The sequence below is a fragment of the Bombina bombina genome, chromosome 12 (assembly GCF_027579735.1).
Source record: "Bombina bombina isolate aBomBom1 chromosome 12, aBomBom1.pri, whole genome shotgun sequence".
NCBI classification, from domain to species: domain Eukaryota; kingdom Metazoa; phylum Chordata; class Amphibia; order Anura; family Bombinatoridae; genus Bombina; species Bombina bombina.
This window is the reverse complement of record NC_069510.1, coordinates 16,134,007-16,157,349: the sequence shown is the minus strand read 5'-3', so window position 1 is coordinate 16,157,349 and position 23,343 is coordinate 16,134,007. Positions and strand designations below refer to the sequence as shown.

Genomic DNA, 23,343 nt, shown 5'->3' with positions numbered 1-23,343 from the left:
TACCATGCAAGTTATTAATCTGGAAGCCAAGATATCTGGCTTCTCTGTGCTAGCCGGCAGGGCGTTGTGGCTAAATTCTTGGCTAACTGGTGTTTCCTCTAAGTCCAAGCTTCTGACGCTTCCTTACTAGGGTGAGACCTCTATTTATTAGTATTCGAGATGTCCCAGATCCTTGGGCTGTGGATATAGTATCTCAGGGATTTAAAGATTGAATTCTAAATTTTCCCTTCCCGGGGCAAATTCCTCCTTTCAAGTTTATCTGCTGTCCAGATGAAGAAGTGGGGCATTCTTGAACGGTGTTCAGGGCCTTTCCTTCCTGGGGGTGATAGTTCCACTAAGGCAACAGGGCCTAGGGTTCTATTAAATCCTGTTTGTGGTTTCCAAACAGAGGGAACTTTTCGACCCATTCTAGACCTTGTGTCTCAACAGGTTGTTCAGGGTACCATCCTTCAAAATGGAAATTATTACTTCCATTCTTCCTTTAGTCTAAGAGGGTCAGTTCATGACAATCATAGACTTGAAGGATTCATATCTTTATGTTCCCATTCACAGGGATCATTTTTAGTTCCTTAAATTTGCCTTTATAGACTGACATTTTCAGACTGTGGTGTCTCTTGGCAGTGATTCTGGAAAGAGTTCCCTTGTTCCAGCTACAAGGGTAGTTGGGGACCGCTATATATTCCCTATCTATGAAAATATTTCTGACAAAGGTCAGAAAATCCAATATTTTTTCCTCTTGCCTCTCTCTGCAGTCTACTGTTCGGCCAACAGTGGCTCAAAGTATGGAGGTAATCGGTCTGATGGTCGTTTTCATTGACATCATTCCCTTTGTTCGATTCCATTTGAGAGTTCTGCAGTTTTGCATGCTCAGACAATGGAACGGAAACCATTCGGATCTGTCTCAGAGGATAGATTTAGACCAGTCTCTCCTGTGTTGGTTTTCTCAGGAGCATCTGTCTCAGGACTCATGCTTTTGGACACCTTCCTGGGAGATTGTGACCACGGATGCCAGCCTGCTAGGCTGGGGAGCAGTCTGGAACTCTGGAACAGAGGTGTAGGGACTTTGGACTCGGGAGGAGTCTGCTCTCCCCATAAACATCTTGGAGTTGAGAGCAATTTACAATGCTCTGATGGCTTGGCCTCAGTTGTCCTTGGCACGGCTTTTTAGGTTCCAGTCAGACATCTCCTCAGTGGCTTACATCAACCAACAGGGAGGAACTCTGAGTTCATTAACCATGAGGGAGGTGACTCGGATTATTCAGTGGGTGGAAGCTCTCAATTGTTGTTTATCTGCTATCCACATTCCAGGAATAGACAACTGGGAAGCTGATTTTCTGAGCAGACAGACATTTCATCCCTGGGAGTGGGCTCTCTATCTGGAGGTGTTCTCCAGGTTAACCCTCATATGGGGGGTGCTGGAGTTGGCTCTGATGGCGTCTTGGCAGAATGCAAAGCTTCTAAGGTACTGTTCAAGGTCAAGAGATCCGCAAGCCGCCCCGATAGATGCTCTGGCAGTTTTTGGGGATTTTAGTCTAGCATATCTGTTTCCTTTATTTGCTCTCCTTCCATGAGTTATTGCTCGTATCAAACAGGAGAGAGCATTGGTAATTCTAATAGCTCCTGCATGGCCTCGCAGGATCTGGTATGCAGACCTAGTGAAGATGTCATCTCTTCCACCTTGGAAGGACCTTCTAACTCAATATCTATTCCTTCATCCAAATCTCGTTTCTCTGAAGCTGACTGCTTGGCGATTGAACGCTTAGTTATGTCTAAACATGGTTTTTCTGAGTCGGTCATTGAGACCATGATTCAGGCTCACAAGCCTGTTTCTAGAAAGATTTACCATAAGGTATGGCGAAAATACCTTTATTGGTGTGAATTCAAGGGCTACTCTTGAGGGCTACTCTTGGAGTAGGGTCAGGATTCCTAGGATTTTGTCTTTTCTCCAGGAAGGTCTGGAGAAGGGATTGTCAGTCAGTTCTCTGAAGGGTCAGATTTCTGCATTGTCTTTTTTGTTTCACAAGTGTCTGGCGGATGTGCCAGATGTTTAATCCTTTTGTCAGGCCCTGGTTAGAATAAGGCCTGTGTTTAAGTCTGTTGCTCCTTCTTGGAGCTTTAACCTTGTTCTTAAGGTTTTGCAGCAGGCTCCGTTTGAGTTATTGCATGCCATAGATATTAAGTTGTTATCTTGGAAGGTTTTGTTTCTTATTGCTATTTCTTCTGCTCTGAGAGCCTCAGAACTCTCGGCTTTGCAGTGTGATTCACCTTATCTTATCTTCCATGCTGATAAGGCGGTTCTTCGTACTAAGTTGGGTTTTCTTCCTAAAGTGGTTTCGGAAAGAAATATTAATCAGGAAATTGTTGTTCCTTCTCTATGTCTTCCTTCTCAGGAACGTTTGTTGCACAACCTGGATGTTTTGTGTGCTCTAAAATTCTACCTACAAGCGACTAAGGATTTTCGCCAGTCCTCTGCCCTGTTTGTTTGTTTCTCTGGAAAGTATAAAGTTCAGAAAGCTACTGCTACTTCTCTTTCCCTCTGGTTGAGAAGTATACTTTGTTTTGCTTATGAGACTGCTGTTCAGCAGCCTCCTAATAGAATTACTGCTCATTCCACAAGGACTGTCTCCTCTTCTTGGGCTTTTCAAAAATGAAGCTTCCGTGGAACAGATTTTACAAGGCTGCAACTTGGTCCTCTCTGCATACTTTTTCCAAATTTTCCAAATTTGATTCTTTTGCTTTGGCTGAGGCTTCTTTTGGGAGAAAGGTTCTTCAAGCGGTGGTGCCTTCTGTTTAGGTCTGCCTGTCTTGTTCTCCCTCCCTAGTCATCTGTGTCCTCTAGCTTGGGTATTGGTTCCCACTAGTAATTGATGACGTTGTGGACTCTCCATATCTTAGGAAAGAAAGCAAAATGTATGCTTACCTGATACATTTCTTTCTTTCCATGACCCCACCCTTAAATTTAAGACAGTTATTTTTGACTAAACCTCAGGCACCTCTACACCTTTGTGTTATTAATTTTTCCATTTCCCTTCAGTTGAATGACTGGGGATTATGGGTAGGAGAGTGACACTTGACAGCTTTGCTGTGGTGCTCTTTGCCTCCTCCTGCTGGCCAAGAGTGATATTCCCACTAGTAATTGATAACGTTGTGGACTCTCCATATCCGTAAAGAAAGAAATTTATCAGGTAAGCATACATTTTGTTATTGTGCACTTAATTGCTGATATATACTGTGCACTTGATTGCTGATATAAATGTATGTAAAAAAAACAATAATAATTTGTGATTACAGTACAGTGTTGGGACAATTAAAAAAACAATTATTATAGTACTTAAGCAATATGAAACCTCTAATTGCGCTCAGCATGAGTTGATAGTATTGGTTAAAAAAAATGCATTAACACGCATTAGACAGTCATATTAAATTTATTAGCTGTCGTGTTTAATCTTTTGCTGTTGCAAGAATCCTGTCTAAAAACCTGAGAGAAGATTTACAGCCGGTTTGCTAACTACATTTTCCTGTTATATCGTAAGCATCATTTGAGGAGCTTTGCTAGTGCAAACCTTGGTTCCTCTTATAGACTGGAATGGCGTAGGAAGAAGGAAAACAAAAAAAAAAACACCTGAACTGCCATACAGTGATTTTATACAGGAATTCTGATGGTTCGGAAGATAAGCCAATATATTTTAGGTGACTGATAGAAAGTTTGGAATTCCTGATTCCCAGAAGGAGGCAGTAATTAGTTTACGGATGTCTATGGGCAGATAACGGCATATTAATATATATTTTGGTGCCTGCTGTATACAGTGGGAGTCTGAGGACAAACAGACAGATGCTGCAGGGAGATATTTCATACACGGATAGGCAAAGACTGCAGGCGTAACGGCATTTGCGTAAAGTATATAGGCTCAGCTCTCCCGTGAGATTGAGCTCCCCTCAGAGCCGTCACATTTGTATTCAGTTTCTGGCTTTGTATTGGGGACAGCTGACTGTAACAAGCTCAATTGATTTAACCACAGGCTATCAACTAGCCCCAGCAATCTCTTCCCTGGTTTCATGATTTCAACAAATTGAGTCACTTGCAAGGTGACAGAAAGGGAGCACAATATTCACAAGCCAAAATATTAGTTTGTGATTCAAACAGAGCATAAAAGATTCCTATTTACTTATATGATCAGCTTAAAGGGATAGTAAAGTCCAAATTAAACTTTCATGATTCAGATAGGGCATGTCATTTTAAACAACTTTAGTTATTTAAAGGGCCATGATACCCAAATGTTGAAACACTTGAAAGTGCTGCAGCATAGCTGTAAAAAAGCTGACTAGAAAATATCACCTGAACATCTCTATGTAAAAAAGAAAGATATTTTACCTCAAAAATTCCTCAGTAGCCACATCCCATTGTAAAGGACTTATAAGCAACAAATCAGTATGTCTGTCCTGGGACAGAGGAAGGAGCGAGCTTTCGTGTAACAACTTACTAACTGGCATCCCTCTCTCCCGCCTCTCTCCCCTCCAATCCATCCTAAATGCATCTGCCAGGCTAATCCACCTCTCTCAACGCTCTGTTTCTGCTGCACCTCTCTGTGAGTCCCTTCACTGGCTCCCCATTCACAACAGTGTTCAATTCAAAATTCTCACCCTGACCTACAAAGCCCTCACCAATGCAGCCCCCCCCCCCATACCTGTCCTCACTCATCAACAAATACACTCCTGCCCGCCCCCTAAGATCCAATAATGACCTGCTTCTTGCGTCCTCTACCATCACCTCCTCTCATGCTAGACTACAGGACTTCTCTCGTGCGGCACCAACCCTCTGGAACGCACTTCCTCGTGCTGTCAGACTTGCCCCTAACCTCTCCTCCTTTAAATGTTCCCTAAAGACCTTTTTGTTCAGGGAAGCTTATCACCCGACTTATTAACAAACTAACTTCACTTAACAGTGTTGGTTGTGCAAAGCTGGGGTATGGCTTAAGTAGTATATCCTAGTAGATACAATCTAATATTAACCTGTAGATTCGATATAGATTTTTTTTTTTTGCCACAAACTGATTGTAAGAATAGGCAAATAACACTGAGGCATAGAACTCCGACACCATACATGTGAATATTTGCGTATGATTATAATCCGTACAATGTCAGAGGGTGCATATATTTCTCCTAAGCTTAAGTAGTTACCCTAATGGTGAACATTAAACATTATGACTATTTATTAATGAGTTATATAATACAGTTTTCATGTTTTTAATTTATATTTTATGTATATGTTTGTAAACACACCTCTCCTGTAAGGTCATGTGACTGGGAAGGGTGTGTGATGCTAGTTGCCAGCTTATTGGTTGGCCACTTGTATTTAATGTAGCAAGTAATCATTGTTTGTATCAGCCTGAAAAAACATTAGCAATACTGAGAAACGCGTCGCTGTACTTTATATGTGTTTATTAAACACTTGTTTTTAAGATACTCCCTACCCACTTTTTTATTCACCAACCTATATTTTTGCATGAATATTGCTTTTCACTCTTAACCTCTGTGAGTGAGCCTAGAGACATTTTATAGGCCTGTGCATTTAGCAGTCTAAGGAGAGTTTACCCGGCAAATCTGAGGTTCCGGCTTGCCCAGTCTGCACTACATAACAGTGCTTTACCACAAGAGAGTGCGTTTGTCACCCTCTACTCCTTGCAGTATTATGCTATGTAGCGGTTGTTTTATCGCTCATAGAGCTTATGTTTGAGTGAAGAGACATTTGTGAGTCCTTAGTTGCATACACCAGAGGAGAGTTATACCGGAGAACGCTGAGGATCCGGTCTGTCCAGTCCGCACGTTGTTTTAGTGCTCTACGTGAGTGTATACTATTCACTATCTGTTCTATGTCATATATATGCTGAATTACGCTATGTGGCGCCTTCTCCTTTCTTTATAGAATTTATCTGAAGTGGATGGCCTTATACCCTGAGGAGAGCAGCCTTTTTGTGTGATATCAAACACATATATACTTTGGACTCTGGTTTCATAGTATTAGTTTTATGTTGCAATTTTGTTATATATCCATATGATTTATTGTGTAATACTACACTTGAGACCATTACATATTGCACATTTTCACAATTTAAGGTGATAGCACCCCTATTTTCGCATGTGAGTGTTAATTGACTACTAGATCATAAGAATACATCACTGCTTTTCAACAAAAGATAACAAATGAACAAAGAAAATTTGATTATAGAAACAAATTAGAAAGTTGTTTAAAATCACATTCTCTATCTGAATCATGAAAGAAACATTTTGGGTTTCATATCCCTTTAAAGGTACAGTCTACAATATAATTTTTATTGTTTAAAAAGATTGATAATCCCTTTATTACCCATTCCCCAGTTTTGCATAACCAACACTGTTATATTAATACACTTTTTACCTCTGTGATTACCTTGTATCTAAGCTTCTGCAGACTGCCCCCTAATCACATGGCTATTTATTTATTATCTATTGACGTGCATTTAGTATTGTGTTGTGCCAACTCTTAAATAACTTCCTTGGCGTGAACACAGTTATCTATATGGCTCACATGAACTAGCAGTCTCCTGTTGTGAAAAGCAAATACAAAAGCATGTGATTACGAGGCTGTCTATAGAGTCTTTGAAACAGGCAGAAATTTAGAGGTTTGAATGTTATAAAGTATATTAATCTAACAATGTTATTTGTGCAATGCTGGGGAATGGGTAATAAAGGCGTTATATATCTTTTTAAACAATAACAATTTTTGTGTAGACTGTCCCTTTAATGTGCACAAGAAATGCCTTTGATGCTCAGTTTTTATTTCTATAAAGTCGGAACAAGCATTATTTAAATAATGTAATCATAAGTATTATATACTGTGATCTGAAATTACACATCCCAGTACAATCATAACTATGTATTATTCCAACCTTCTTCGTCTTTACACAGTATCTCACAAAGTCAGTACACCCCTCACATTTTTGTAAATATTTTATTATATCTTTTTATGTGACAACACTGATGGAATGACACTTTGCCACAAATGTAATATGAGTTTTTCAATTCAGAGGAGTGCAGGCATTAGAAACCCAATCTTACTGATTAGTCACTTCCATTTGTCCCCTCATATTGTACACACTAAACCCAGCTTGTTACTATATATCTGCTGTATGTGACATGTGACCCTTACTGATTAGTCACTTCCATTTGCCCCTCATATTGTACACACTAGACCCATAGCTTGTTACTATATACCTGCTGTATGTGACATGTGACCCTTACTGATTAGTCACTTCCATTTGTCCCCTCATATTGTACACACTAGACCCCAGCTTGTTACTATATACCTGCTGTATGTGACATGTGACCCTTACTGATTAGTCACTTCCATTTGTCCCCTCATATTGTACACACTAGACCCCAGCTTGTTACTACACACCTGCTGTATGTGACATGTGACCCTTACTGATTAGTCACTTCCATTTGTCCCCTCATATTGTACACACTAGACCCCAGCTTGTTACTATATACCTGCTGTATGTGACATGTGACCCTTACTGATTAGTCACTTCCATTTGTCCCCTCATATTGTACACACTAGACCCCAGCTTGTTACTATATACCTGCTGTATGTGACATGTGACCCTTACTGATTAGTCACTTCTATTTGTCCCCTCATATTGTACACACTAGACCCCAGCTTGTTACTATACACCTGCTGTATGTTACATGTGACCCTTACTGATTAGTCACTTCCATTTGTCCCCTCATATTGTACACACTAGACCCCAGCTTGTTACTACACACCTGCTGCCTGTGACATGTGAGCCTTACTGATTAGTCACTTCCATTTGTCCCTCATATTGTACACACTAGACCCCAGCTTGTTACTACACACCTGCTGTATGTGACATGTGACCCTTACTGATTAGTCACTTCCATTTGTCCCCTCATATTGTACACACTAGACCCCAGCTTGTTGCTACACACCTGCTGTATGTGACATGTGACCCTTACTGATTAGTCACTTCCATTTGTCCCCTCACATTGTACACACTAGACCCCAGCTTGTTACTACACACCTGCTGTATGTGACATGTGACCCTTACTGATTAGTCACTTCCATTTGTCCCCTCATATTGTACACACTAGACCCCAGCTTGTTACTACACTCCTGCTGTATGTGACATGTGACCCTTACTGATTAGTCACTTCCATTTGTCCCCTCACATTGTACACACTAGACCCCAGCTTGTTACTACACACCTGCTGTATGTGACATGTGACCCTTACTGATTAGTCACTTCCATTTGTCCCCTCACATTGTACACACTAGACCCCAGCTTGTTACTATATACCTGCTGTATGTGACATGTGACCCTTACTGATTAGTCACTTCCATTTGTCCCCTCATATTGTACACACTAGACCCCAGCTTGTTACTACACACCTGCTGTATGTGACATGTGACCCTTACTGATTAGTCACTTCCATTTGTCCCCTCACATTGTGCGCACTAGACCCCAGCTTGTTACTACACACCTGCTGTATGTGACATGTGACCCTTACTGATAAATCAGCTATACTTTACACCCTACGTGTCACAGTGATGGGCAACTTGCTAATACCCCTGTAGGTGTTAAACGCACAGTTTACACAAGTAATTGCACAATAATAAATGTACTTTATGTCCCTATGGACACACAGAATGGTTGTATGTTTTTGGTTACTTAATATTGTCGCAAACCGCAATCCTCCTCATCCTCTCTGTGCTAGAAGTTTTACTGTTGAATCATTGCACTGCACATCTAGTTAACGGCAGTGTATTGTACAACGTTGTGATTCTGTAGTACGTTTTGCTAAAGCCATGCATTTGACATTTTCCCTCAGGTGCGTGCCATCCGCCTGTCCTTTGTTGGAGAGATGGGGTGGGAGCTGCATATGCCAAAAGAGGCCTGTGTCCCTGTTTACCAGGCGGTAATGAAGGCAGGTGCCAAGAACGGCATTGGCAATGCTGGATATCGAGCTATTGATTCTCTCAGCATTGAGAAAGGTAACATTGTGACTTGTAATATAACCAATATGAATGTGCTTCTTAAAGGAAATTAAAGTCATTTTTATTTATAATTGTAGTATATAGCCTCACATAGCCACTGCACTGCAAAACTTTTGCATACAAATAAAGTGTTTGAGTATTTGAACCTTTTTATTTTCTTAGCAAAATATTTATTGTTTTGTTATACAGGGACACACCCTTTAAAAGGGTCCTTAAAATGTTTCTTTCCTCTCTTATTGTGGCCAAATAGACAGTTATACAGTAGCTTGTGCACCAGTCACTCTGTAGCATGTTGCAGGGATAGGATTCAGCCTCTAGAGGACAGACTGAAAACCACAATTACTGGAAAACAAACAGAATAAACAGTTCATATATTACTGTGCGTATTTAAGCTTTTTATGGGAATCTAATGCTGTTTAATTTCACTTTAATTGAAATAATCTTTATTGTCAGATAGGAAGACAAGAGACATATCTAATACATCATGCCCCTTGTTCAGATAAACATATTTATATTCATTGTTACAGTCTCAGGACCTCTTATCATGTTCGATAAAGTTTTATAATTCCATATATCTGTCTCAAACAACATGAAAAAGAGTTGGAATTTCACTTTAAAGGGACGTAATACCCATATGCTAAATCACTTGAACGTGATACACTAAACTCTAAAAAGCTGCCAAGGAAATATCACATTTATATCTTTATTTAAAAAAAGATGTTTTACCTCAAATTTCCTTCACATCACAATACTAAGTGCTCTGTTTACTTACTCAGCTGCATGTTGAAAAGAAAACCTAACCAACAGCCAATCAGCTTCAGTGCTGACGTCACACTTTGATTTACTGTGGTCTCATGATGTTTAACTGGAATACTCTCCAGATTTCATAGTAAATTACATAAGTGTGCTCGCACATGCCAGATGCACGCTCCTGTGCAAGTCTTGGGACTAGCATGCTGGTTGGCTGCTTAAAATCCCATAACAATGGGATGTGGCTACTCAGGAATTTTTGAGGTAAAATATCTTCCTTTTTTATATAGAGATGTTCAGGTGATATTTTCTAGATGGCTTTTTACAGTTATGCTGCATCACTTTCAAGTGCTTTAACATTTGGGTAACTTGTCCCTTTAAGTGGATTGTACTGATGTCAACGGAGGAAGCTAAACAGGTTGGTGGGTTTATATTTTGTTTTGGCCTGGGAAGTAGCTATTTAATGTTAGTGGCTACCTTAGCCAATTCTCTCATGAACTACATGAAATCACCACACTGGTGAAACACCAGCCACATCAGTGTCCTGTTTAACCCACTAACTGCCAGAGATGTCTGTGTTACTTTACTGTTGCTTAGTTAAATGCAAAGCATTATACATAAAAATGACATGACCCTGACAACAGTACAATTCTATATTATGGTTATGACTGATTATAACATATGGAAACATAAACTATTGTGTTTTTAACCTGTTACCTATATCCTGATGCTAGAAAGAAAAAATCAGGATACAAAAGACATACACAAGAGCAGACACCCCCCACCGTCCCTGCATATGAAAAGGCCCATTACACAAACAGGAACCAGCAGGGATCTGTAGACTTCCGTCTACCTCTGTTATTAAAAAAAAAATAAGCAAAACTATACATTGTTACAAAAACACCCCAGACGGGCTATATAAATGGATCATCTACAAAACATTTATGCGAAGAAAAATCTACTGTACAATGTCTCTTTATTTACTGTATGTTTCCTTCTTAATATGAGGAGAGTCCACTGCTTCATTCCTTACTTGTGGGAATACAGAACCTGGCCACTAGGAGGAGGTAAAGGCACCCCAGCCAAAGGCTTAAATACCTCCCCCACTTCCCTCATCCCCCAGTCATTCTTTGCCTTTCATCACAGGACGTTGCAGAAAAGTGTCAGAAGATTTAGGAGTAGTTCCTTATGGAGGGTAGTAATCTTCGAGATGGGACTGGAGTTTTAAGTAGTCCTGTCAGCCTCTCAGTAAGAGCATTGATGAAAGTTAGAGTCTGGAGATGCAGGGATAGTCTTTCTGCAAACCCATCCAGACTCATATTAACAGCTCCTTAAGTAATCAGCGTTGACGAGTTTCGCTGCCTGCTTTCTTCACTTAAGTCCATGTCAGAAGCGCTGCTACAATATGTCAAACTTGAAGGGCCGTGTTATTGTTCCACAGCATAGATTTCTGTAAGATCTTTTCATTACTTTTCACACATGTTAACTATAGAAGACAGGGTCACAGTGGGACTTCTTTATTTTTATGGAATCAAGGGTTAATATCTCCTGAGGGGGATTATTTAACAGTGGGGTTTTTAATCATATTTGTTATGCGATTTCAACTGCTTATGTGTAACAACGTTTGGGCTCTTAGGCTGATACGGAACGTACAGGTTATTTTTATTTTGGAGCTGCGCAGTTTCTTTATATTAAGTTGGCGCGCTGTCAGCCTGATGAAACAGCATTTTCTTTTGCTGAGAAACGCGTTGCAGTATGCAAAATAAAGTTAGCACTTTTTAACATTACTTGCTCTGTTTTTACTCATTAATCATTATATATGATATCTTGATCCCATCGTCTTGATCTTATTTGATCCTGTGTGTGGCCCTCCTAACACCTGGGCTCATTGATACCTGAGGGATCCCCGCTTCGTTGGTTGGTGCTCCTATCCACGTGACCTGACGCTGGCGTGTGGGCGGATCTGCCTCGAGTCTTTCAGGCGACTCTTTTGGTCCCGTACTGCTTAGTGGGCCTCTCCGGTTGTGCCACCGTGTATATGAGTAACCATCTTCGGGGGGGGGGGGGGTACATCTGCTATCGTTTTGTGCTCACTCCAAACGTTACTACCCTATGTGGCGCCTCTTTCTTTCCCTGCTCATGCAGGACTCATCTCATTTCATCTAATCATCAAGAGTGCTGCCGGATCTTGTCCATCCACTGAATATACACTAGCGCACCTCCCTAGGACTTAAAGTTCTGGTATTATTTGTTCCTACATATGCAGTTTTCCCGTGCTCCGATCCTCCTTTGCCTGTAAGGGGTTTGTTTCCTCCAGAGGTTACTATGCAGTTCCGCATGGCCATCTTTACGGCCTTAGCGATGTTACCTATTCCTGCTACACATAAGTGCAGGGGTATTCCAGTGTGAGGATTCCACTCCGTGTTTTGCATCTCTCCTTCCATTTCCACATCACATGGTTTTACCTTTCCCTTTACTTAAGGGATCACCTGACACTAAACAGGTGCTTAGTTATTGCAGATAGTACTGTTTCACAGTTTGTTTGTTTGTTCCTACTACTTGGAAATTAAGCCTTCATTTCAGACTCCTTTCTTGATCCTTCCTAATTGGATTCATTGCACTTCTGCTACCTGTTTGCAAACGGACATCATTGCTTTGCAAAATTACAAGCTTCATTTATTTCTACTGAAGTACTGAACTAAACCTGTCAACCTGCTTGGAGTTCAAGCTGTGTGCATTCCCTGCTGCATTACACAGACAAGCCTGGGAGACTACCTTTGTAAAGTAAGGACTATTTATCTGTTTTAAGCTCACATTACATCTTGAGCTTAACAGCACAGAGTGCTTTGCTTAAATAGAATCTGCTTTCCATTTAACTGCATATATATACAGCCATAACAACTAAAGCTCTACTCTGCTTATACAAACGTTGTGCTCCTTTCAACTTACTTGCTTATTCACAAGACCTGCTCCGGTGTGCTATTTAAAGAGACAGTACAACTAGAAACATCAAGCTGCTCTATCTCTTCTTTTTTGCACTAACAACCACTCCTGCATAATCTCTCAATTTATTGCAGGTAGGTATATAAAGGAAGTTTACTGTTGCTTATTAGTGACCATAAAAGACTTTTATAATTACTTGCAATTCTACACTGATTCCTATCTGTGAGGCAATAACAGATCTGAGAAATCAGTGTGCTTTGATTTGCTGTGCTTGCATTAACAGCAACTTATCTAAGTTTATTATATTTCACCTCAGACTGCTTGGTCTATGCTGTCATAATAGCCCAATTGTCTTGGTGATACAAATATACTTTTTTTTCCATCTGCAGTTGTGATCCTCCCAAGAGTTGAAACCTAAGTTTTCTCAAGAGTTTTACAGAATAACTAAGCCTATTGATTATGGATCCAGCAGATCTCCCAAATATTGTTTATAACCTGTCACAACGGGTGGATGAGCTCAGCCAGGGTCTGAGAGAATTAAAAGTCGAAAATGAAACACTAAGGAAAGTTATAAAGGATACAGTTACCAGCAAACCAGCTACTGTGCAGGCTACAACTGAACCTATTATAGCACCTCCAGATTTGTTTAATGGAGATAGACATTCATATCGGCAATTTAGGAATGCCTGTGTTCTCACCTTCAATTTGAAGCCTATCACTTATCCCAATGATATCACCAAAGTGTTAACAATGATCAGTTATTTACGTGGTGAACCCCGCATATGGGCGTATACCTTGTTTGAGTCCAACAGCCCAATACTCTCCTCTCTACAGTCCTTCCTAGCTGTCATGGATGAGTTATATACGGATTCTAACCTTCAACATACTGCTGATAATAAACTACGGAAGTTAAGACAAGGCAATCGACCGGTTGAGACCTACATCACCGAGTTTAAACAGCAATCCAATGGAATGCAGCTGCCCTGAAAAGTCAATTCAGATTAGGTCTCTGACCAGGTTAAAGATGAACTTGCTCGTACTGACCTCACCGATTCCCTGGAAGCCCTTATGAGATTGGTCATGCAAATCGATAGACGACTAAGAGAGTGAAAGTAGGAACGACATTATGCTGATTCCCCTTATAAGAAACCTATCCAACCAATCCAGGCTACCCATCATGCCCATTCATCCACCAGTAGCCCAGAGGCTATGGAAATAGGTTTTATCCGTGGCTCTCTCTCCTCAGAAGAAAGATTTAGACGTAAATCTAAGGGCCTCTGTATGTATTGCGGTTCTGCTGCCCATTCTCTACGAAATTGTCCTTCTATTGGCAAGAACAAAAACCGTAAGTCATGTCCAAATGTGACTTTTTTAATTGTGCTTAACAAACCTATTCACTGCATTCTACCCCTCTCTTTACAATGGGACTGCAAACAACTGAAGAAAGAGGCCATAATTGATACAGGGGCACAGGAGAACTATATAGATACATCTATTGTTACACTTAATAAAATTCCTCTCATTAAAAAACTGACTCCAGTTTTTATTCGTGTAGTGGACGGCTCTGAGATTTTCTCTGGACCTATCACACACCACACTGTTCCCATTTTAGTAACCACTCTTAATTCTCATCAAGAATATATTAGTTTCGATGTTATCACCTCACCACTCTTTCCTATAGTCCTTGGCCTGCAATGACTTCGTTTACATGAACCGACTATCACCTGGAGTTCATTGGACATCACTTTCAATTCTGATTATTGCCAACAAACCTGTTTTCATTCGACTACTTTATTACACTTGACTGAAGAACCCATGATTCCTCAGGTTTACAAAAAGTTTACAGAAGTATTCAGTAAAAAGGAGGCAGAGACCTTACCACCCCATTGTTCCTACGATTGCCCTATTGACCTAAAACCTGGCACCACACCTCCTTTTGGCCATTTATATCCTCTCTGTCAACCAGAGTTGAACCACCTTGAAACTTACCTCGATGAAAATTTAAAAAAAGGTTTTATTCATCCTTCTGTTTCACCAGCAGCTGCTGGTTTTTTCTTTGTTAGAAACAAAGATAACTCACTTCGACCCATCATAGATTTCAGGGAGTTAAACAAAATAACGATAAAAAATCGCTACCCTCTACCCCTCATCCCCGAACTCATCGAGCATCTTCAACATGCAAAGATCTTCACTAAACTTGATCTAAGAGGGGCTTACAATCTAGTCCGTATAAGAGAGGATGACGAGTGGCTGACTTTTGGACTCACCAACGCTCCAGCCACCTTCCAGTACTTCGTGAATCATGTCTTCCATGACCTGCTTGACATCTGTGTCGTCGTGTATTTGGATGACATCCTTATATACTCAAACACCATGGAAGATCACGTAAAACATGTCAGCTGGGTGCTCTCAAGACTCCAAGTTCACAGATTGTACGCAAAATTAGAAAAGTGTGTGTTTCACACCACAGAAATAGACTTCCTTGGATATACCATTGGACCTAAGGGTATTCAAATGCAAGAAAACAAGGTCGAATCTGTCAGAAATTGGCCACAACCTACTAATAGAAAGGAGCTACAACGGTTCCTCTGCTTCAGTGACTATTACCGCAAATTCATTAGAAATTTCTCTCAGAAAATAAAACCTCTCTCAAGACTTACCAGCACTTGCATACCTTTTCATTGGGACACCTCAGCTAATGAAGCTTTTAACAATCTCAAAAGTTCATTTACCTCTGCACCTATTCTACAGTTTCCAGACCCTTCCCTTCAGTTCGTGCTTGAGGTTGACTCATCAGACTATGCCCTAGGAGCCATTCTTTCACAAAGGAAAAGTCTCACACAACCGCTTCATCCGGTCGCCTTTTATTCCAAATTAATTTTCTCCAGCTGAAATAAATTACTCCATCGGAGAAAAATAACTACTTGCAATTAAACAAGCATTTGACACTTGGAGGCATCACTTGGAAGGCACGGTACAACCAATAATTATCTACACTGATCATCGTAACCTGGAATTCCTTCAGAAGAACAAAACACTCTCCAGCAGACAGGTGAGATGGAGTCTGTACTTCAGTAGATTTAACTTCCTGATCGTATACAGACCCGGTTCTAAAAACGGCAAAGCCGACGCACTCTCCAGGAGAGATCCCAGACCACTGAATATCCAAGAAACCACTTCAATGATACCTGCGGATAAATTCCTAGGTTTGATGCCCACATTCAAGTTACAACTCCACACTGCTCTACAATCTGATAAACTGATTCCCCACCATGCTCTTTCACTCAAAAATGATCTTTACTATCATGACTCCAAATTATATATCCCTGAAGTTCTCAGAAATGAGGTAATCAAACAACATCATGATCCTCCATTACTGGGTCACCCAGGTATTAAAAGGACCACGGATCTACTGGCAAGAAATTATTGGTGGCCAAACCTGGTTGATTCGGTCCATGATTACATTCAAAACTGCACGATATGCATCACTTCCAAGAGGGGCAAGAACAAACCCTATGGTCACCTCATACCGTTGGATATCCCTGAAAGACCTTGGGTCCATATAGGATTGGATTTCATTGTCGAACTTCCTTTGAGTTCTGGATACAACACCATTCTGGTTGTCACAGATATCCTCACCAAAATGGCTCTGTTCATCCCGTACCATAAGATTCCCACTTCTAGCGAAACCGCTCTGCTTTTCCTGAATTCTGTTGTACGCTTCCATGGGATTCCTCATATCATAACAACAGACCGGGGGGGGGCCAGTTCACTTCAAAATTTTGGAAGTCCCTCTCTCAACATCTACAGATAGATCATCGTTTGAGTACAGCTTTTCATCCTCAGACCAACGGCCAGACTGAACGTCTAAACCAATGGCTAGAGCAGTACATCCGCTGCTACTGTTCCTACCAGCAAACAGAGTGGGCCCAATATCTTTACATGGCAGAATTTGCATACAACAATAGCAAACATAGTTCAACCAATCTCTCCCTGTTTTTTGCTAATTATGCCTATCATCCAACTTTCTCCATACAAGACACACTGGTTCCTAAATCTCCTTCAGTAGACGATCTATTACAAAAAATCGCTGAGAACTTCCACTTCTTACGTCAAAACATCCAAAATGCACAAGCTACTCAAAAGAAATATTACGATCTTCGTAGAAGACCGTCTCCAGAATATGCTGTGGGTAATAAAGTATGGCTCTCAACGAAGAACATTAAAATACCTGTTCCTAGCAAAAAATTATCCGGATTATTTATAGGTCCGTTTGCCATCACTCAGGTCATCAATTCCAACGCTGTTACTTTGGATCTTCCATCTTCGTTACCCATTCATTCCACTTTCCATGTCTCCCTGCTAAAACCTGCCAGTTCTTCAACAACGAAGACTATACTCCCTCCTCAGCTGGTACCTCTTGATGATGACTCCTTTGAGGTTCTGGACCTTCTGGACTCTAGAATATGCAATGTCCAGTTACAATATCTAGTGAGGTGGAAGGGCTACTCGCCCGGTGAGGATAGTTGGGAACCTTACACTCATATCAACGCCCCTAGGCTGCTTTCTCGTTTCCACAGACATTACCCACACAGACCTAAGCATCAAGCCGAGGATCGGCTTCCTTGAAGGGGGGCTTATGTGAGGATTCCACTCCGTGTTTTGCCTGGGAGACTACCATTGTAAAGTAATGACTATTTATCTGTTTTAAGTTCACATTACATCTTGAGCCTAACAGCACAGAGTGCTTTGCTTAAATAGAATCTGCTTTCCATTTAACTGCATATATATACAGCCATAACAACTAAAGCTCTACTCTGCTTATACAAACTTTGTGTTCCTTTCAACTTACTTGCTTATTCACAAGACCTGCTCCGGTGTGCTATTTAAAGAGACAGTACAACTAGAAACATCAAGCTACTCTCTCTCTTCTTTTTTGCACAAACAACCACTCCTGCATAATCTCTCAATTTATTGCAAGCAGGTATATAAAGGAAGTTTACTGTTGCTTATTAGTGACCATAAAAGACTCTTATAATTACTTGCAATTCTACACTGATTCCTATCTGTGAGGCAATAACAGATCTGAGAAATCAGTGTGCTTTGATTTGCTGTGCTTGCATTAACAGCAACTTACCTAAGTTTATTATATTTCACCTCAGACTGCTTGGTCTATGCTGTCATAATAGCCCAATTGTCTTGGTGATACAAATATACTTTTTTTTCCATCTGCAGTTGTGATCCTCCCAAGAGTTGAAACCTAAGTTTTCTCAAGAGTTTTACATCCAGCCTCTCCTGCTCAAGGATATTCGTGTAAAATAAGGATTGTGTCCCATCAGTCCTCTGGGGATGCGTGTTTCCTCTGAGGCTTCAGAGGGAGAACCTCCCGGGTCGGAGTCTGCTGACTTGGGTCCTCCGACTGCGGAGGGCTTAGCATTTAGATTTAGAAGTGTACGCCTGCGTTTACTCCTGAAAGATGTTTTGGTGATGATAGAGGTTCCCAGTACTGATCCGTCAGTTGAATCTCAGTTGTCTAAATCTGATAATGATCTTATCTATACGAGGGGAGGATGGGATCCTATTCCTTGTTGTCTTGTTTTACTTATTGTTTATTTAGAATCCCAGTTCCGAGCTCTATGGGGGATTGTGTAGTATGACAGGCAGGACCTGTTTTTTTTTGTTTGCATGCTCCTTTTTCAGGGCGTTTGTCTGTTTTCTTTTACTTCGCTATTCCGTTCCGCATAGTTTTTTGTTTTTTTAGAGCTCTGGGTTGTTAGAGAAACTCTTCTTAGAAAGACGTTTCATCTCATGGGATTTTTGGTACTATCGACTTTGATGGTCGAGATTGTTGGAAACTTCTTGTGGAAGCTTATAGATTTCTGTTCCGGGTTATAGTTCCCCCAATGATTTCAAGAAAAATTTTAAGCATCGGAGCTTAATTTCTTTATTTTGATTATTCAGTTGTTCTGGGTTTGCTGTAACTTAATAGTTTCGTTTTCGCCTTGGATTGTTCCGGCAGATACGTTGTATCGTAGAAGAAGAGAAGAGAAGGAGGAGTTTTTTTTTCTAGATTTCCGGTCCAGGTACAGCAAGCCCATCTATCCTAGTTAACAGGCTTGACCTGTTTAGGTATTATCTGGGGTGGGTGCTTGATACTGGATCATATGGATCTAGGGGTCCTAGAGGCTGGAACTTGGCTTCTTTCTGGGCAATAGTTTTCCCAGAGAAAGGGAAGTTTTTCAAGTGACCTTTGGAGTCATTGTCCTGGTATCTATCACACTGTGGGAATATTTTCCTCCACTGTTGGTGCATGCACTAATAGGGGGATGGTTTTTCTGTCCTTATTGGGTTCTATGATATTTAAACAGAGCTTATTAGTTCTGTTTTTTGTTGGAGAATGTAAGGTTCTTCCTTCCTTTGTTAGTAAGAAGGATGTCTTTCCTGTTTCATCCTTTTTGAGCAAATCTGGTTCTTAGGAACCGTATCCTACAGTAAACCTCATTCTGATCCTAGGTTTCCTTCTTGGGATCTGGGGGTTAAGGTAGCAGTATTATGCTTACAGATTTTACAGTAGTTCCTGGGTCTCGGCTTTTATAGAATTATTACCTTTGCCTGCTAATAGACCTTTTTGGTTTTTCTTGTGTCTTTTCATCCTCAGAGTTGGATCGAGACCGGAGTTGCTGGTGTAGACACCAGGGTGGATCTTGGATGCTGTTTTGTCTTATGCTTACCAGATAATTTCCTTTCCTTCTGTATAAGAGTCCATGGCCCCCGCCCGAATTCTCCGTTGGGCGGACTTAAATTTGTTTTGTTCTGGAACCATTTATACCCTGATATTTCTCCTACTGTTCCTGTTTCCCTCTGCAGAATGACTGGGGATGAGGGAAGTGGGAGAGGTATGTTAGCTTTTGGCTTGGGTGCCTTTGCCTCCTCCTGGTGGCCAGGTTCTGTATTCCCACAAGTAAGGAATGAATCCATGGACTCTCCTCATATAGAAGAAAAGGAAATGATCTGGTAAGCATAATTTATGTTTTTATCAATCACTTTTTCTCTGTTTGTTATCAGATTATACAGTATATTCTGTGACTATCTTCAAATGAACCATCCTTTTTTCTTTTTTTAACTCTCCATAAATGATTTGTATTCTTAGCAGATATTAAAAGGATATTGACATTTGCAAATCGAGATCATTTCCTTACTTCAAAGCAATTGTGGCTGATTATTTTTTGACACGTTAAGTTGAGGGATTTTTTTTTCTTGTTCTTTTCACTTTACAAGATAAAAGGAACATGCTGGGGAAAAAAGCCGTTGAACACTTTAATACGAGGCAAAGATTCGCTGTCATTTAACTGATGCGCAGATTTAATGAGCTTCCCCGGTGGCAGAGGGCGATTTAGACTATTAATAGACTTATCGTTAAGTGACTTGATAACACTACATACGGTCACAGGTTATGGTCAAAATGAGCAGAGCTTTATTGGCAAATTACCAGCAATCATTATCCTTATATCTGTAGATATTTCCTGTACATAAATGCTTGTTTTTATACACAATTATAAAGTTTATACACTGGGCCCAGATAGCGCTAAACTCTTCAAAACTTGGCTTTCCTCCACAGAAGCTAATGCAGCAAATTTTTAAAGGGCCACAAAGCTCAAATTCTTTCTTTCATGACTCAGACAGAACAAAGAATTTAAAATATGTTTCCAATTTACTTCTATTATCAAATGAGCTCTGTTCTCATGGTATTCTTTGTTAAAGAGCGTTCCTAGGTCGGCACACATGACGCTCTATTTGTCAGACAACACTGTAGCCTCTGCAAATGTATAACGTTACCATATAGTGCCTGCTCCTGGGCCTAACTACCTGCTTTTCAACAAAGGATACAAGGGAACGAAGTCAATTTGATAATAGAAATATATTTTGCCCTCTGAATCATGAAAGAAAAATGTTGGAATTTGTGTCCCTTTAAAAAGATAGAAAGGTCAAAACTGAAATGTGCACGGGTGCTTTTCAATTTGAAATAGAAGCATTATTGCACTATACTTCCGTTAGTAAAATGCTTCTAGTAAACGGTATTACTGTTTTTCGAGCAGCATACGCACATATGCTGTGAGGGTTTGAATACTGGTGCACGTTCCCTCACAGCATATGTGCATATGCCGCTAAAAACAAACACGTTAATAGCTTTTACTAAAAGCATTTTTGTTATTAGAAGTATATTGCTAAAATTATTTTATTTAAAATTGTAATGCACCCATGCCCATATTAACCATGATCTTTCTATCCCTTTAAGACTGCAGAATGTTTGCTTTGATTTGTATTGTATTATGTTTATGGCTGTGATTATACAGTACATAACTGGGAATTAAAGGGACAATGAGATCAAGATACAGAGTGCAATAAAAAAAACACTTTACCCTAATTATTAGATTTACCTATTTCAGTCTCCTTTGTTGAAGCTTAGCGCCTCTCCATGAGAGCATACTGAGGTAGGCTCAGTAACATGCACTTGTCCTGAGCACTTTATGGCAGTTGTGTTTGTAGCAATGTTACTCATAGTGACATAAGATAATAGATAAGGAAGTAAAAAGACAGAAGTCCATCAATTTCATCAGATACAGAGACCTTCAGCTAGATTACGAGTTGTGCGTTAGGGTAAAAAAGCAGCGTTAAGAGGTCCTAATGCTGCTTTTTTACGCCCACTGGTATTAAGAGTCTTGCAGGTTTAGGGGCACCGCACACTTCTTTGGCCTTACTGCAGAACGACTTACGTAAACTTCGTAAAGTCTTTTTTCTATGGGACTTCCATAGCGCCGGTATTACGAGCTGTCCTGGGAGGCCAAAAAGTGAGCGGTACACCCTACCCTGTCAAGAGTCCTAACGCATTTAAAAGTCAGTAGTTAAGAGTTTTATGGTACAACACTGTAACATAAAACTTATAACTAAAGTGCTAAAAAGTACACTAACACCCATAAACGACCTATTAACCCCTAAACCGAGGCCCTCCCGCATCGCAAACACTATAATAAAAATTTTAACCCCTAATCTGCCGTTCCGGACACCGCCGCCACCTACATCATATTTATTAACCCCTAATCTGCTGCCCCCAATGTCGCCGCAACCTACCTACGCTTTTTAACCCGTAATCTGCCGCCCCCAATGTCGCCGCAACCTACCTACGCTTTTTAACCCCTAATCTGCCGCCCCAACGTCGCAGACACTGTATTAAAGTTATTAACCCCTAAACCTAAGTCTAACCCTAAACCTAACACCCACTAACTTAAATATAATTTAAATAAATCTAAATAAAATTACTATCATTAATTAAATTATTCCTATTTAAAACTAAATACTTGCCTATAAAATAAACCCTAAGCTAGCGACAATATAACTAATAGTTACATTGTAGCTAGCTTAGGGTTTATTTTTATTTTACAGGCAAGTTTGTATTTATTTTAACTAGGTACAATAGTTATTAAATAGTTATTAACTATTTAATAACTACCTAGTTAAAATAAAGACAAATTTACCTGTAAAATAAAACCTAACCTAAGTTACACTAACACCTAACGCTATAATATAATTAAATAAATTAACTAAATTTAATACAATTACCTAAATTAAATTAGCTAAAGTACAAAAAAAACAAACACTAAATTAAAGAAAATAATAAACAAATTACAGATATTTAAACTAATTACACCTAATCTAGTAGCCCTATTAAAAATAAAAAAAAGCCCCCCCAAAATAAAAAAAAAACCCTAGCCTAAACTAAACTACCAATAGCCCTTAAAAGGGCCTTTTGCGGGGCATTGCCCCAAAGTAATCAGCTCTTTTACCTGTAAAAAAAAAAAAAAAAAAATACAAACAACCCCCCCCAACAGTAAAACCCACCACCTACACAACCAACCCGCCCAAACCCTAACCTAAAAATAAAACCCACCCAATACACCCTTAAAAAAACCTAACACTAACACACTGAAGATCGACTTACCAGGAGACGTCTTCATCCAAGCTGAGCCGAAGTCCTCAACGAAGCCGGGAGAAGTCTTCATCCAAGCCGGGCGAAGTGGTCCTCCAGACGGACAGAAGTCTTCATCCAGACGGCATCTTCTATCTTCATCCATCCGGCGTGGAGCGGGTCCATCTTCAAGACATCCAAGGTGGGGCATCCTCTTCATCCGGAGTCTTCTAACTGATTGACGGTACCTTTAAATGACGTCATCCAAGATGGCGTCCCTTAGATTCCGATTGGCTGATAGAATTCTATCAGCCAATCGGAATTAAGGTAGAAAAAATCCTATTGGCTGATGCAATCAGCCAATAGGTTTGAGCTCGCATTCTATTGGCTGATTGAAACAGCCAATAGAATGCAAGCTCAATCCTATTGGCTGATTGCATCAGCCAATAGGATTTTTTCTACCTTAATTTTGATTGGCTGATAGAATTCTATCAGTTAATTGGAATCTAAGGGATGCCATCTTGGATGACATCACTTAAAGGTACCGTCATTCAGTAAGAAGACTCCGGTTGAAGATGAACCCGCTCCGCGCCGGATGGATGAAGATAGAAGATGCCGTCTGGATGAAGACTTC

General features: G+C 40.3%; 1 protein-coding gene across 4 annotated transcripts in view; it reads left to right on the top strand.

Moving 5' to 3' along the window:
• Positions 1–23,343, top strand: part of SARDH (sarcosine dehydrogenase) — a 263,164-nt gene that overhangs the window by 216,737 nt on the left and 23,084 nt on the right. For all 4 annotated transcript variants that reach the window (XR_008399747.1, XM_053695898.1, XM_053695900.1 and 1 more), the window contains exon 18: positions 8,887–9,049. Coding sequence is in view for 3 of the 4 variants with exons in the window: in XM_053695898.1 (XP_053551873.1) it covers positions 8,887–9,049 (163 nt within the window). In the remaining variant the exon portion in view is untranslated. The remainder of the gene's footprint in view (positions 1–8,886; positions 9,050–23,343) is intronic.